Raw genomic sequence first — 13151 nt, 5'->3', positions numbered from 1 at the left:
TTATAGAACATATTTGTTTTGACTTCCATAATGGTAAATCCAGAATGGATAAAATATGTTATGATAATATTCTAAAAAAAATAATTTGAAAATCATTTTTAAAAGGGAAAAAAATAGTTTTTTTTAGAAATGATGGTGTAGGAAGAAACACCCATGCCATTGTTTGTGTTTCACCTTATAGGTAAATTCTTTCTCCACCCTCATGGTTAGGAAAAAATTGAGCCAACAAACACTCGCTAAAATATACTCAAAATGACTCTAATACCATATTAGAAAGTGGACTTTAAGCCTAACTCAATCCCATAAAACCGGGTCATGAGGTGCGATTTGCATCCACTTATATACAATGAATTGTTCTCATCTAGTCGATGTGGGATCTCTAACAAGAAGAGTCCAACCGAGACTAACTACCATTATATTTATTCACATTGTATAACAAATCTTACAGTTGATTAAAACATTCACCAAATATTATTTAGATAAGTGCATATCTTGATAATCATGCACCAGTTTACAATTTGAAAATGTTACTTTTACAACTGCACATTGAAAGACACCAGTTTACAACTATGATTTGGTCAATGTAATTTCAAAATTGTTCCAACAAAAAATTATTTATCTTTTCAGTTATAATGTATTGTAAACATATCAATTTGAGCTCATCGCTCTCTATATTTATTATTGTTCTTCCCTAATCAAATAGCTTGAAGAAGGATAACTTTGAAGTTTTCTGACTTCCTAGCCAATGTTGCATATGGACCCCAATGGCATCCAAATACATGCTACTCCTTCCATGCAAACCGACCACCTTACCCTCTGTTTTGGTTGAAGTGAAATATTTCCCTACTTCATCACCAAATGGACCATACTGTCCTCGACTGGTATGGAATGTGAGTGACTTTATGATTGTAGGTTGTTCATTAGCAGTGATTGAACCATAATAGCCAGATATGCAAGTCACAACCTCATTTGGGTACTCCAGTTTGATCTAAAACCACAATAATAGGTGTGAGTTAGACTAAGAAAGCTAAGTCTAGTTAATTTTGGTGCTAGCAATCATGCATGATCCAACAAAACGAATGCTAGTATAAAACAGAAGGAATGTGGTTAGACATCAGTTTAATATCTAGCACTCTCATGTAAAACTATTTATACAGAAATCATGATAGATATGATTTATAAGATAGTTTTTCAAAAGTTAATGAAATTACTAAGCAATTTACTCTTGAACGAAGTGGGAAAATAAGCATCAATTCATAATCATACCCGATGCATGGTATTTCCTCCATTACCACCATGCTTAACAGACCACACAGATTGCTTATATCTATCATACTCAATTTGAATTGAACAAATTCCTTCAGGTGCTTTTTTCAAATAAATCTGCTTAATCCCAGAAAAGACTCCATCATCCCAAGGTCTACCTCCATCCCCACCCCATGGACCTGGTCCACATGGAGCTGGTTCTTTAATCACACAACGAGAAACCTGTGATGTGAAATAGAGAGCAAAAGTGAATAGAATATCCTCTTCACTTCAATATGCAGGCTAAAATATTCATTTAGCCCCTATAGTTGTTTTCATTTTAAAGTTTGGTACCTACACAAAAAATTAAGTTTGGTCCATGCCATTAACATAGAGACTATTTTCACTGCCGCAAAAAATTGTCAGTGCTAAATCTTAAAAAGGGGACAAGTATAATTGGTGCTACAAATGGTGTTCAACGAATACCTGTTCAATTGGTGCTGATTTGGCAACAACTGGCAATTGAGAATTGTCTGTTTCAGTAACAGTTGGTTCTCTTGAGATATATTCCATGGAAGGAGGTGTTGCCACTGGCACTATTACTTTTCCTTCTATTGCATGCACACCAAGAGAATCTAGAAATAAGCCACTTCTACCATGAAAACCAACAACCTTTCCTTCTCTCAGATTTGTTGTGAAACGAGTTCCGTGAGCATCTCCAAATGGACCATATAACTTTTTGGTGGTGTGAAAAGTCAGTGACCTTATAACAGCAGGCCCCATGTACATCAGAGATCCACAGGTGCCAGATACATGTGTTAGGACTTCATATGGAAAATCAAAGATTATCTGCAACATGATGCACAACAAATGGTAAAAAAATAAAAATATCAATTTCATTGCTTAGTTTATCAGGTAAAAGTAGACTACAAAGGTTTTTTTAACTTAGTTTACCTTTTCATGTTTGAAACCTCCTGTTCCTCCATGTTTGTATCCCCATACAGCTTCCCCTTCAAGATCATACAAAACTCTAATCCATACAATTCCAACATTTCGAGACAAGTCAATTTGTCTAACTCCTGTGTACGATCCATCATCAAATACATATCCACCAGTACCACCCCATGGCCCGTATGTCACTTCTCCTTCAACCATTGATGATGCCCTATCCACAAAGACTACCTGAAGTGAATATAGATTCTTAGTTTCCTTTTATGCAAATGATGACTATATTTGAATCAATAAACTAGGGTGGAATGATACTAGGTTTCAGTGTTTGCATTGTTTAAAACAGGAATGGAGCAAAAATTGATGGAATGCATTTCATACCATTCCATCTAATACTTCTATTTTCTCACCCTCCAACTGGGAATGTATTGGATGGATTCATGAATCATTATGTTTTTCTCTGTTCTATAATAAAATTCTCAAACAATGAAAGAACAAAATTCTGAAGCAGTTCTTCAATCACAATTAGAGTTTCATCTTGATAATACGTATAATAATAAAGGTTTGTATCAAAAGCCAAAAAATAATACTGTGGTAGAACTATTATTTTGATTAGAGGATGGTACTGCATTCTATTCCCGTGAGTGCCAATTGCACACTCTCTACTATTGGTTACTATGCAATCATGACTGAGATTCATTATGCATGGCTAAAGTTGAGAAGAAAATTAAGCAACATTTCAAAGAGAGAATACTCATTAAGACTATTTATCTTGATTACCTTTTCTTTTGGTTCAATATAGTCTGGTTCTTTGAAGTTAGAAATCTTCACGGTTGGAGTTTTTCCAAAATCATCTTTCTGTTTTAAGGCAAGAACAATATCATAGCCTTGGCCAACACTTCCCTGTATTACATTATAACTACCATTCTCAGGAGTGTTAGTCATGTAGCTATGTGAATAAGACAAAGCTTTGGAAGGGCTTGGTTGCTGAGAGGACTTGAGATTGACTCCAATGGCATCAACGTGCCAACCATACCTGCCATGGAACCCAACAATCTTGCCACCAGTCATTGGCAACGAAAAATATGTCCCTTGTTCAACTCCAAATGGTCCATAGATTTTTCTGTTACTCTCAAAACTCAGTGACCGAATATAGATTGGTCCCGATTGAGTTAAGCTACCAAAGTATCCATCAATTGATGTTAGGAACTCGTCTGGGTAATCAAGCTTGATCTGGAACACAACCACAGTATTTAATCAATATGCTGTATGAGTTTCCTAAAGCACAAACACTTCATGATTGTAAACACAATGTTTAGTAAATGTTAGACTTATATATACACTTTGAATACAAAATTCATGTTTTACAATTTTTTACTTCTATCTTATAAAACACTTATACTAACTCATGGAGCAAAATTCAATTAATTAGAAAAACTGTAACATAGTATTTTGTTTACAGTAACTTCTATTTGTTTGGAAAACATAAACAACTCTTTCTTTTTATTTAAGATTTGTGCCTTAAGTTAATTTGATCATTTGTATTATCCCAATGTTATATCAATTCTATGTAAAGTTTCTTAAGATTTTAGAAAATAGTTTGCGACTGCGATTTCAGCTGCAATGTTTAAGGTTTTCGGACTCTCTGACTTCAATTACAGTCACATCAGTAGTATTTGTTCATAACAATACTATAACATCAAGGATTACAATGAAATTTCAATTGTAACATCAATTCAAAACCTTAATTTCTAGGATAAAATTAGCATACTTGAACGATGTTACAATTTAAAACCTTAATTTCTAGGTTACAAGTAACATACTTCTAATTTCAATATGAACAACTAAGGTCATGGAAAATTTACCTTGTCAATTTTATAGCCTCCACTTCCTCCATACTTGAGTGACCAGATAGATCTTTCATTCTTGTCATATTCAATCTGGATGGAGTCAATTCCTTCCCCATGACTTATCACCAATTGCCTAACTGTTGAATACACACCATCATCCCAAAGGTATCCTCCCCTGCCTCCCCATGGTCCAACTGATACAGGTTTCTCCTCAAAACTCTGCACTCAAAACATCATTCAATTCTAAGGTGTTAGAAAAAGTAAGGCAAAAAAAGAAGTTGAAGAACACAAAATGAGTTAATTCATGAATAACAAAATCTGCTTAAAGCATGCAGTACCATCTTCTTGTGCTTGTGAGAAGAGAGACAAATAGAGAAGTTGGAGTGTATTTATGCAAGCAAAAGGGTGTATTTAAGGAGTGCTTAAGAGCAGTTTATGGAAAGAAAATGGTGCCTTTAGGGAGTGCATAAGAGAAGCTTATGGAAAGAAAAAGGTGCATTTATGCTTGACAGGTGACTATGTAGAAGCAGCTAATTGGAATCCACCATGGAGGGGAAGAGTTGAATGGCAAGGGAATCAGGTTCTCCATAGAAACCAGTCTCATGCTTCCAGATATTGACAGTTTCTTCTTATTCATTTGTGACAGTCACATTCACAAAACAGTGTTTTCCCATAACCTTATTCTCCATTTTCACAACAAAATTCTATGTCAAATTCATGGAACTTTCAACGTTATATTAAAGTTCATATTTGGAATATTTATACAGGTGCCGTCCATATACTAAGTAACTAATAAATATAAATGATGGAATTAGAAATTTATATTATAATTTTTATAAATTTTAAATAAAATAATACTATAATTAAGTTAGAAAACAAACAATAAATTTTATTTTTATTACAAGGAACCTTGGTGATTTGAGTTTAATACATATCATATGTGAGTTTTTATTGAAGTATTATCTAGTTGAGAGTTTGTTAGAAATGTTCACTTATTCTCACGTATTTTTAAGAGGTATTCTATCAATAAGATTAATTACTGCATGTAAAGTATTGTTAGTTTTATAATTTATTGACTTACAGTTTTATCTTTAAAAAATATTTTAAAAAGTAAAAAAAGACATATATAAATTGTTCTTATCATTTACTTTTAAAAAATGTAAAACTATTAACTATATTGAAACACCAATCATTTAACTTATTCCACTAAACGAAAATAATACACAATAAAAGAGTATATTTATACCAACCAAAACCATACTCATCCTTTAAACAAAAATAATACATAATAAAAGAGTATATTTAGACCAACCAAAACCATACTTATCTTTAAGTGTGTTATGTAGGTGAGTTGCTTGAAATATTCTCAAAAAGTTTTAATCAATTTCAATTAGATTACTATCATATTTTATTTCTCCAAAATAAATTAATTTGTTAATTGTTTAATTTTATGAATGATTTGCTTGAAATTGAAAGCAACTTTTTACATGAATAGTTTTTTTTTTCAATTTTAATAAACTCACATTTATTAGATTTATATTAGAATAATAATTTTATTCACAATTTTTTTATGAATAAAAAACTCTCTTCCTCTCATTGGTCAACAGTGGTAGATAATTATATTAGATATAATAATATATATGTGTGAATAATTAAACTATTTATTTGGTCCATATGACAGTTATGTACTTATACCATTTTTTGCCCACATATAATAAATACATTATTATCATAGACATAACATTTAACATTTAATGGCCACATATAAAATTTTAAACATAACATTGAATGCAAAAATAATCACCAAACTCCTTGGAGTTTAAAATTTAGAATCTTACAAAGAAAACACACTCAAATTTAGAATTTACTTAAAAAAAACATCGTGCATGTAGATTTTCCAAACTCTTATATGACTAACTTTAAGATGAGAAAGATGAAGCTACTAAGGAAAAGATAGAAACCACTTACTTTTATAATTTTGAAGAATGGAAAAGAAAGATAAAATAAGAAAAAGCTTTGAAAGATAATATATATATATATATATATATATATATATTTTATTTTATTTTTTTTCAAAAGAAAGAAGGAAGGAGATTTATTTTCTTCTCATGTTTCTATTTACATTTTTTTTAATAAGTTCACACATTTTTCCTATATGGTTTTAATTCTAATATTATTACAAATGGTTTTAATTCTAATATTATTACAAAGTGGATTTTAAGCCTAACTCAACCCCATAAAATCGGCTCATGGAGTTGAGTTAGGCTTAAAGTCCACTTTGTAATATGGTATCAGAGCCATTTCGAGTTTATCTTAGCGAGTATTTGTTGGGCTTATCAGGTCACCCGCTATCGGGTCGTTATCGGACCAGCCATCATATGTTAAGCTTCTTCTTCCCGCATCCCTACGTTTTTCTTCCTGCACCCCCACAATTTTGTAAATCCCAAAACTGACCTTCACCTTTTATTTAAAAAAACTAGAGTTTTTTAGGTTACCGAATATTGGGATTCGGGAGTGTGCTACGGATTCATCAATTCGGGAGTGTACTACAGATTCATCAATCCGGAAGTGATTTGTGTTCTTTTTTCAAATAAAGGGTGTTTCGAAAGCAACTTGTTGATTTCCGGATTGCTGAATCCAGAAGTCTAATTTTTGTTATGGATTGATGGATCCGGAAGATTACCGGATTCACCAATCCAGAAGATTTATGGATTTTGAAATCCAGAATGCAAAAAATATAAATGCAGATTTCCTATTCTGTAAAATTACCGAATTGCATTGTCCGGAAGAAGAAATAGTAGTGTGGGTCTTATGTGTATTTTGGAATTTTTAAAAAATAATAGGAATATTTTTGTCTTTGCATTACATTGTGGGGGTGCAGGAAAAAAAAACGTAGAGGTGCAAGAAGAAATTGTCCCTATGTTATCCCACGCACGAGTTGTCATTCTCGGCGTGAGGGGGTGTGTTAGAGATCCCACATTGACTAGAGATGAGAACATTTTATTGTATATAAGTGGGTGCAAACCTCAATCTTATGAGTCGATTTTATGGGGGTTGAGTTAGGCTTAAAACCCACTTTATAATAAATATACTAATTAATTCTACTCGATCTTAAATTCAAATTAAAGTTTAAGTTTAACTATATGAACTCATACTATGTATACCTTACCTTTAACTCACATCTTCCATTAAAAATAAAATACAATTTAAATTATAAATATACTATTTGATTAGTACAAAACTCTTAATCGTTACATACAACTAATCATAAACATTTTAATAATCTTATCATATTGTTAACAACTTATACAATAATTTAAAAACTGTTAAGAATGCAAATGGATAACTATATACATCAATTGATCTATTGTGAAGTAAAGTCACTGTAAAAATGTTGTTAGAGAGCGTTTTTAAAGCATAGCAATTTTAGAATCATAGTCTATATGCATGTTGTCTATAATTTAAAATTATAGACGACAACTAAACAATCGTAGTCTATAACACAACTATATACGACAATTATTAACATAACCGCGACCTATATTGTAAGTGAAACCCTAAACCCTAAACAAACAAAAGAATTGTTGTCTATAACTTTACATCAAATTCAATATAAATTAATAATAAATACAAAAACAAAAATAAAAATGAAAAACATAAATTAACATACTCATGAAAATAATTATTGAAAAAAATAAAAAAAATAAAAAAAATTACTAACCTGGTGGTGGACGACAGTGACGACTTGGGAGAACAATGCAAGGCGTGGAGGAGTAAGGCAGAGAAGACAAAATGAAGTAAAAACGCAATCTACACTATAAGAAAATTTAGAATTACATACTGATTATTACATACGGATAAAAATCCATATGTAAAGTGAACGTTACATACGGATATTTACATACGGACTATTCAGTATGTAAATAAACATTACATACAGATTTTTCCGTATGTAAACCAAAGGTACATACGACTATAATTTGTATGTAACTTTGACGCCATGAAGCAGGAATAATTACATACGGATATAATCCGTATATAAAGTATTTAAAATTTAATTAAGAAAACAGAAATTATTACATACAGATATAATTACGTATTACATACTTAATTAAAAAAATAAATTTTTTACATACGGATTTAATCCGTATGTAACTTATTAAAAATGTAATTAAATTTTTTTTGATATATATGAATATAATCCGTATGTAACTTATTACAAATTTAATTAAAAGGAGAAAAATTGTTACATACGAATATAATCTGTATGTAAGGTATTTAAAATTTAATTCAAAAAATAGAAATTATTACATACGGATATAATCTGTATGTAACGTATTAAATATTTAATTAATTTTTTTTTACATACGAATGTAATCCGTATGTAACATATTAAAAAACAAAAATTGATACATACAGATACAATTCGTATGTAACTTATTACAAATTTAATTCAAAAAATAAAAATTGTTACATACAGATATAATTTGTATGTAATGTGTTACATTTTTAATTTAAAAATAATTTTTTTACATACAAATATAATCCATATGTAATGTATTAAAAATTTAATTAAAAAAAACTGTTACATATGGATATAATCCGTCCATATGTAACTTATTTCAAATTTAATTAAAAAATAACAAAAAGTGTTACATACGGATTATATTCATATGTAATGTATTACAAATTTAATTAAAAAAAATTGTTAAAGGAAGATAAGACAACAACGATGTAGGGAAAAAGGAAGCACGAGGAAGAGAACTAAAATGATTGTAATGAGGCGCAGATTGTAAACAAGGTTAAAATAAACATCACATAGACAACGATTTTACTTAATTATCATAGTTTCTATCCAAAATTTGAACAATATACTACATTTTGCCCAAAGTCGTAGTCTATGCCAAGCTTATAGCCTACAGTTCATATGAACAACCGTAGTTTATGCGCAAAATTTGAACAATGGGCTATGAAACTATTTGTTTTTTCAAGCAAAGAATAAATAAAATAAAATGAGACACTTCAGGGGTGTCTCAACCCTTATACAGAAAGTGGCTAATGTCAACCTGCACAACACCTGACCTACAAACATTCTTCAATCCCTATCCACCACCAAACAAATCCTCATTTAGAAGGAATGGTAAGCCACACAAAAAAATCATTGTCTAGCCTAACAAGGTCCTTATAACCAGTCTTTAGTAAAAACAATACACACAAAATAGCTCCTAATACAACTAGAAGCACACAAACACATTTACAAAGCAAAGTCCTCGCCCACAAATAAATCACAAAGGAACCACTAAAAAAAGAAACTCGCTTTCTTTAACACCTAAAGACATTTAACCTACCTACTAACCTGCCGGGAGCCGCAATACCTGTTCATAGCCTCAACAACAAAAAACCACAAAAACTTGCACAAAAAACCAACATACTTAACTGGGAGCCACATTCTATTTTCATCACCACAACTAGCGTAATCCAAGCACTTTTGTACCTGCACAAATCCTGATACCAACTTTAACCCTACAGCATAAACAAACCTTCATTCTGACCTATGGCCAATGTTAATAGCACCTGTTTCACACTCATTCAATACAAAGAGTAAACAATATTTAAGCAATTGAAGCCTCTACCTTAGCCAAAAAAACATCCTTCCTACAAAAAACTAAACTTCAACTTTTCTTTTTAATAGAGGTCAAACATGTCTTTGGATCCATACACCATTGGGCATAGGTAAAAGAGGTCAATCTCTTTGTACATGTAATCCATGACCACACCTTGAGTTGAGCCAAAGTAAAAATCTAAGAGCTATCAACTCTACCATTCTTAAAAATGATAAGATTCTTTTGTTTCCAAATCTCCCCAATCACAACAATCCACACACTTTCCCAATATTTGTTAATCTTTTGTGTTGCCCAACCAAGTTTGAACTGCAAAAAATGGGATATGGCATCCCAATGGTACACCGTATACTCCCTTATCCACTGTAGCACATGTCAAGCTTATAGACTATGGTTCATATAAACAATCGTAGTCTATACTAAAAATTTGAATAATAGACTACGGTTTTACCTTGAACCATAGTCTATATAATCATTTTTCATTTGTATGAGACATTTTTTTTCTTTATTTCTAACTTTATTTAATTTCTATTTCCTGTTATCTAGGATTTTGAATAAAGAAGTACAATTGTTATTCAAGTTCCTTCAAGCACTGGATGAGATTTGAAATCAAGTTCCTTCAAGCACTGGATGAGATTTGAAATCAAGTTCCTTCAAGTTATTAAATAAACTTTAACCACTACACCAAACAAATTCTTTTATATTATTATGATTATTATTATTATTGATAATATTAATAAGAGACTCGGGGTTCGAGTCCTATCCACTAATTGCTTCCAACATTAATAATAATAAAAATAGACATAAATAATAATTGAAAATAATTAAAAAAATAAAAATACGTGAACTCACCCATTATTAAAAGTAGATATCATTGATGATCTAATTCACATAAATGAAAATATCATATGAAAAAAATTTAAAAGATTTGTGTAATGAATTACATAAATCAAGACATCAAGACATCATTGATGATCTAATTCACATTTTCATATACTTTATTATATAATCATTTGTGTAATGAATTTATCATAATTTGTAGAGTATGATCGGTAAATAGAAAAAAAAGTGACTAAAATAATTAAGTATTAGTTTCTAATAATACATAACATATTTAATATACATTTTTAAAAGGCGTTTATTTATTATTTTATGTATATTGAAAATGAATTTTTGAGATCAATAGAATTTTGAGAATAATTATATAATTTTTGAAATTACATAAATTGTTTTTATTTAAATGATATCTTGAATATATTTATATACTGATACTTAATTTTTAATAACGTATTTTTTAATGATTCTTAATATAATTGTAGTAGATATAAATAAGGTTACAGATTTAAAAGTCCTATACTTAATTTTTTTTATCATATATAGATATAGTTAAAGTATCTCAAAAAAACATATACATCTATCTATCTATATCTATATATTATGGAAAGATGTGATATAAGTATTAAATAGAGATATTTTTGCATGAAAATAAAATATTTTCTTGGGAGGCTACGTTGATTGTAGCTTTTAAAGGTAACATTGAAAACTAACGCAACGCAATCGACAGAATGCACGTTATGGATATTTAGAACTTCGCAAATTCCCATAACACTTTGCCATAATTAGTTGCTTTCAATTTGACTGATCCTAAAACTTCGGAAAACACTACAAATGCTGTCCTCTTTTCATAGGACACTCTTACCTTTCAAGTTACTCACAATTACTCTCTTCTTTCTTTTTTTAATAACCCAATTCTTTGAATTTCAAGATGAATTCACAGTGAATTTCAGGTGGGAATATGAGTAAAAAATAATTTGTTTGGATAAAATGACAAATAATGAGAAATGAAAACTTTTTTCATAAGGATGTAATTGATATTTTTTTAAATAGATAAAATTGTTGATTACGATTATCTTTGTAATTAAAATTAAATATGACTAAATTGTTCTACGTATAAATAAATTAAAATTTATGTATTTTATAAATTATTATTACAATTAATATGTTAAACTGAAGTTGAATATTTAAAAATGGAAACTAAAAATGAAGGACATTTCTCGTATTTCTCTTCACAAGAGTGAGAAAGCACCACATCTCTCCCTCAAATTCTTTCTCACTTTTCTTCCTACATCGATACAAACAAAATCACCTCTCACAAATCCCTATTTGTCCAAAATGGAAACAAACACAGTATTAAAGTTACTTACAATTACTTATTTTGTTCCTTTTTCCTAAGATGTATGGCCAAGAAATTTAATAAATTTTTAATTTTAATAAAACATTTATATATTTTTATTTTTATCTCTTTTATTATGATATATATAAACTAATTAAAGAATAATAAAAGATAACCATACAACTAATAAAAAAAAGACTGATGTTACTTTAAAATTTAAAAATAACAGTTAAATAAAATTATTTTTTTACAAATACAACACTTAAAAGAGAACATATAATTTCATTTGTTTTAAGGAGGAAATACGAGTCTCGTAGGGTGGAATTATAAATATATATATATATATATATATATATTATTTTTTTATTTTTCAAAGTTAGAAGATGATAATACTTATTTAAGACTCTTTCCTCAAAATTTTGAAAACATTCAATTATTTTTTTAATGCAGTTTTAAATAAATTATTTATTATATTATTATATTCTTTTAATTTTTTATCCTTCAATTTTTTTAATACATAATAAAAATAAAAAATAATTGGAAAAAAGTTGTTATTTAAACTTTTAAAAATAAATATCTAATCTTTTAAAAATCAAATATTACATATCATAAGACTCTAGTATTATATTAATAATAGATATAATTAATAGAAATAAAAATTATAAATAGAAGCTAGATTTATTTCTTATTTTTCTATAACAAAATGATTTTGAAGATTTAGAGGTGTCTAAATCATTTTGAACAACTTATATTTAGTACCTATTTAAAATGTGAAGGTCATTAATAATACATTTTTAAAATATGATGGTTGTAGGTTGGTGTTAATAGTCATATTGAAGAGTCTCTAAAGCATAAATTTAAGGAGTGTGCAATCATTGTAACTATGCATTACATAAGTGATGTGTTATATAACTTAAACAATTATTTGTAGCTTGAACAAGAGAGATCAAGAGGGATCTCTCTTTTCATGAAGCATATCACTCAAGTGTTGGACAAAATGCTCACAAGTGATATGGATAATGATAATGACTCAAATATTGTTATAAACCTTAAACCGTAATGAAGACGATGAACAAAGCATTAAATAGTTGAGAGTAATTGTTTATGAGAATTTTATGTAATAGTTATACTTTTTTTATGAAGTCTTTAAACATCTTTAAAAAATAAAGCTATAACAAAATTATTAAACACAAAAAAAATGTCAACCTCTTCCGTTAAAGTTATTAGTATATTTTAGATGAGTAACGTTATTGTTAAGCGCTACTACACTTTTACACAAAATTATTAATATATTTCGCATCAATATTATAGAAT

General features: G+C 29.1%; 1 protein-coding gene across 1 annotated transcript; it reads right to left on the bottom strand.

Moving 5' to 3' along the window:
• Nucleotides 1-448: 448 nt before the first annotated feature.
• LOC137831479 (jacalin-related lectin 3-like) lies at nucleotides 449-4694 on the bottom strand. Its single transcript, XM_068639167.1, has 7 exons — nucleotides 4382-4694; nucleotides 4059-4262; nucleotides 2974-3426; nucleotides 2200-2427; nucleotides 1732-2094; nucleotides 1267-1488; nucleotides 449-988 (listed from the first exon to the last, which is right to left on the bottom strand). Exons 1-7 carry the CDS (start codon nucleotides 4382-4384, stop codon nucleotides 692-694), a joined length of 1770 nt encoding a protein of 589 aa, XP_068495268.1. The 5' UTR covers nucleotides 4385-4694; the 3' UTR covers nucleotides 449-691.
• Between the last annotated feature and the right edge of the window lie 8457 nt (nucleotides 4695-13151).

The sequence above is a fragment of the Phaseolus vulgaris genome, chromosome 6 (assembly GCF_000499845.2).
Source record: "Phaseolus vulgaris cultivar G19833 chromosome 6, P. vulgaris v2.0, whole genome shotgun sequence".
Taxonomy (NCBI): Eukaryota; Viridiplantae; Streptophyta; class Magnoliopsida; order Fabales; family Fabaceae; genus Phaseolus; species Phaseolus vulgaris.
This window is presented reverse-complemented; position numbering and strand designations above follow the sequence as displayed.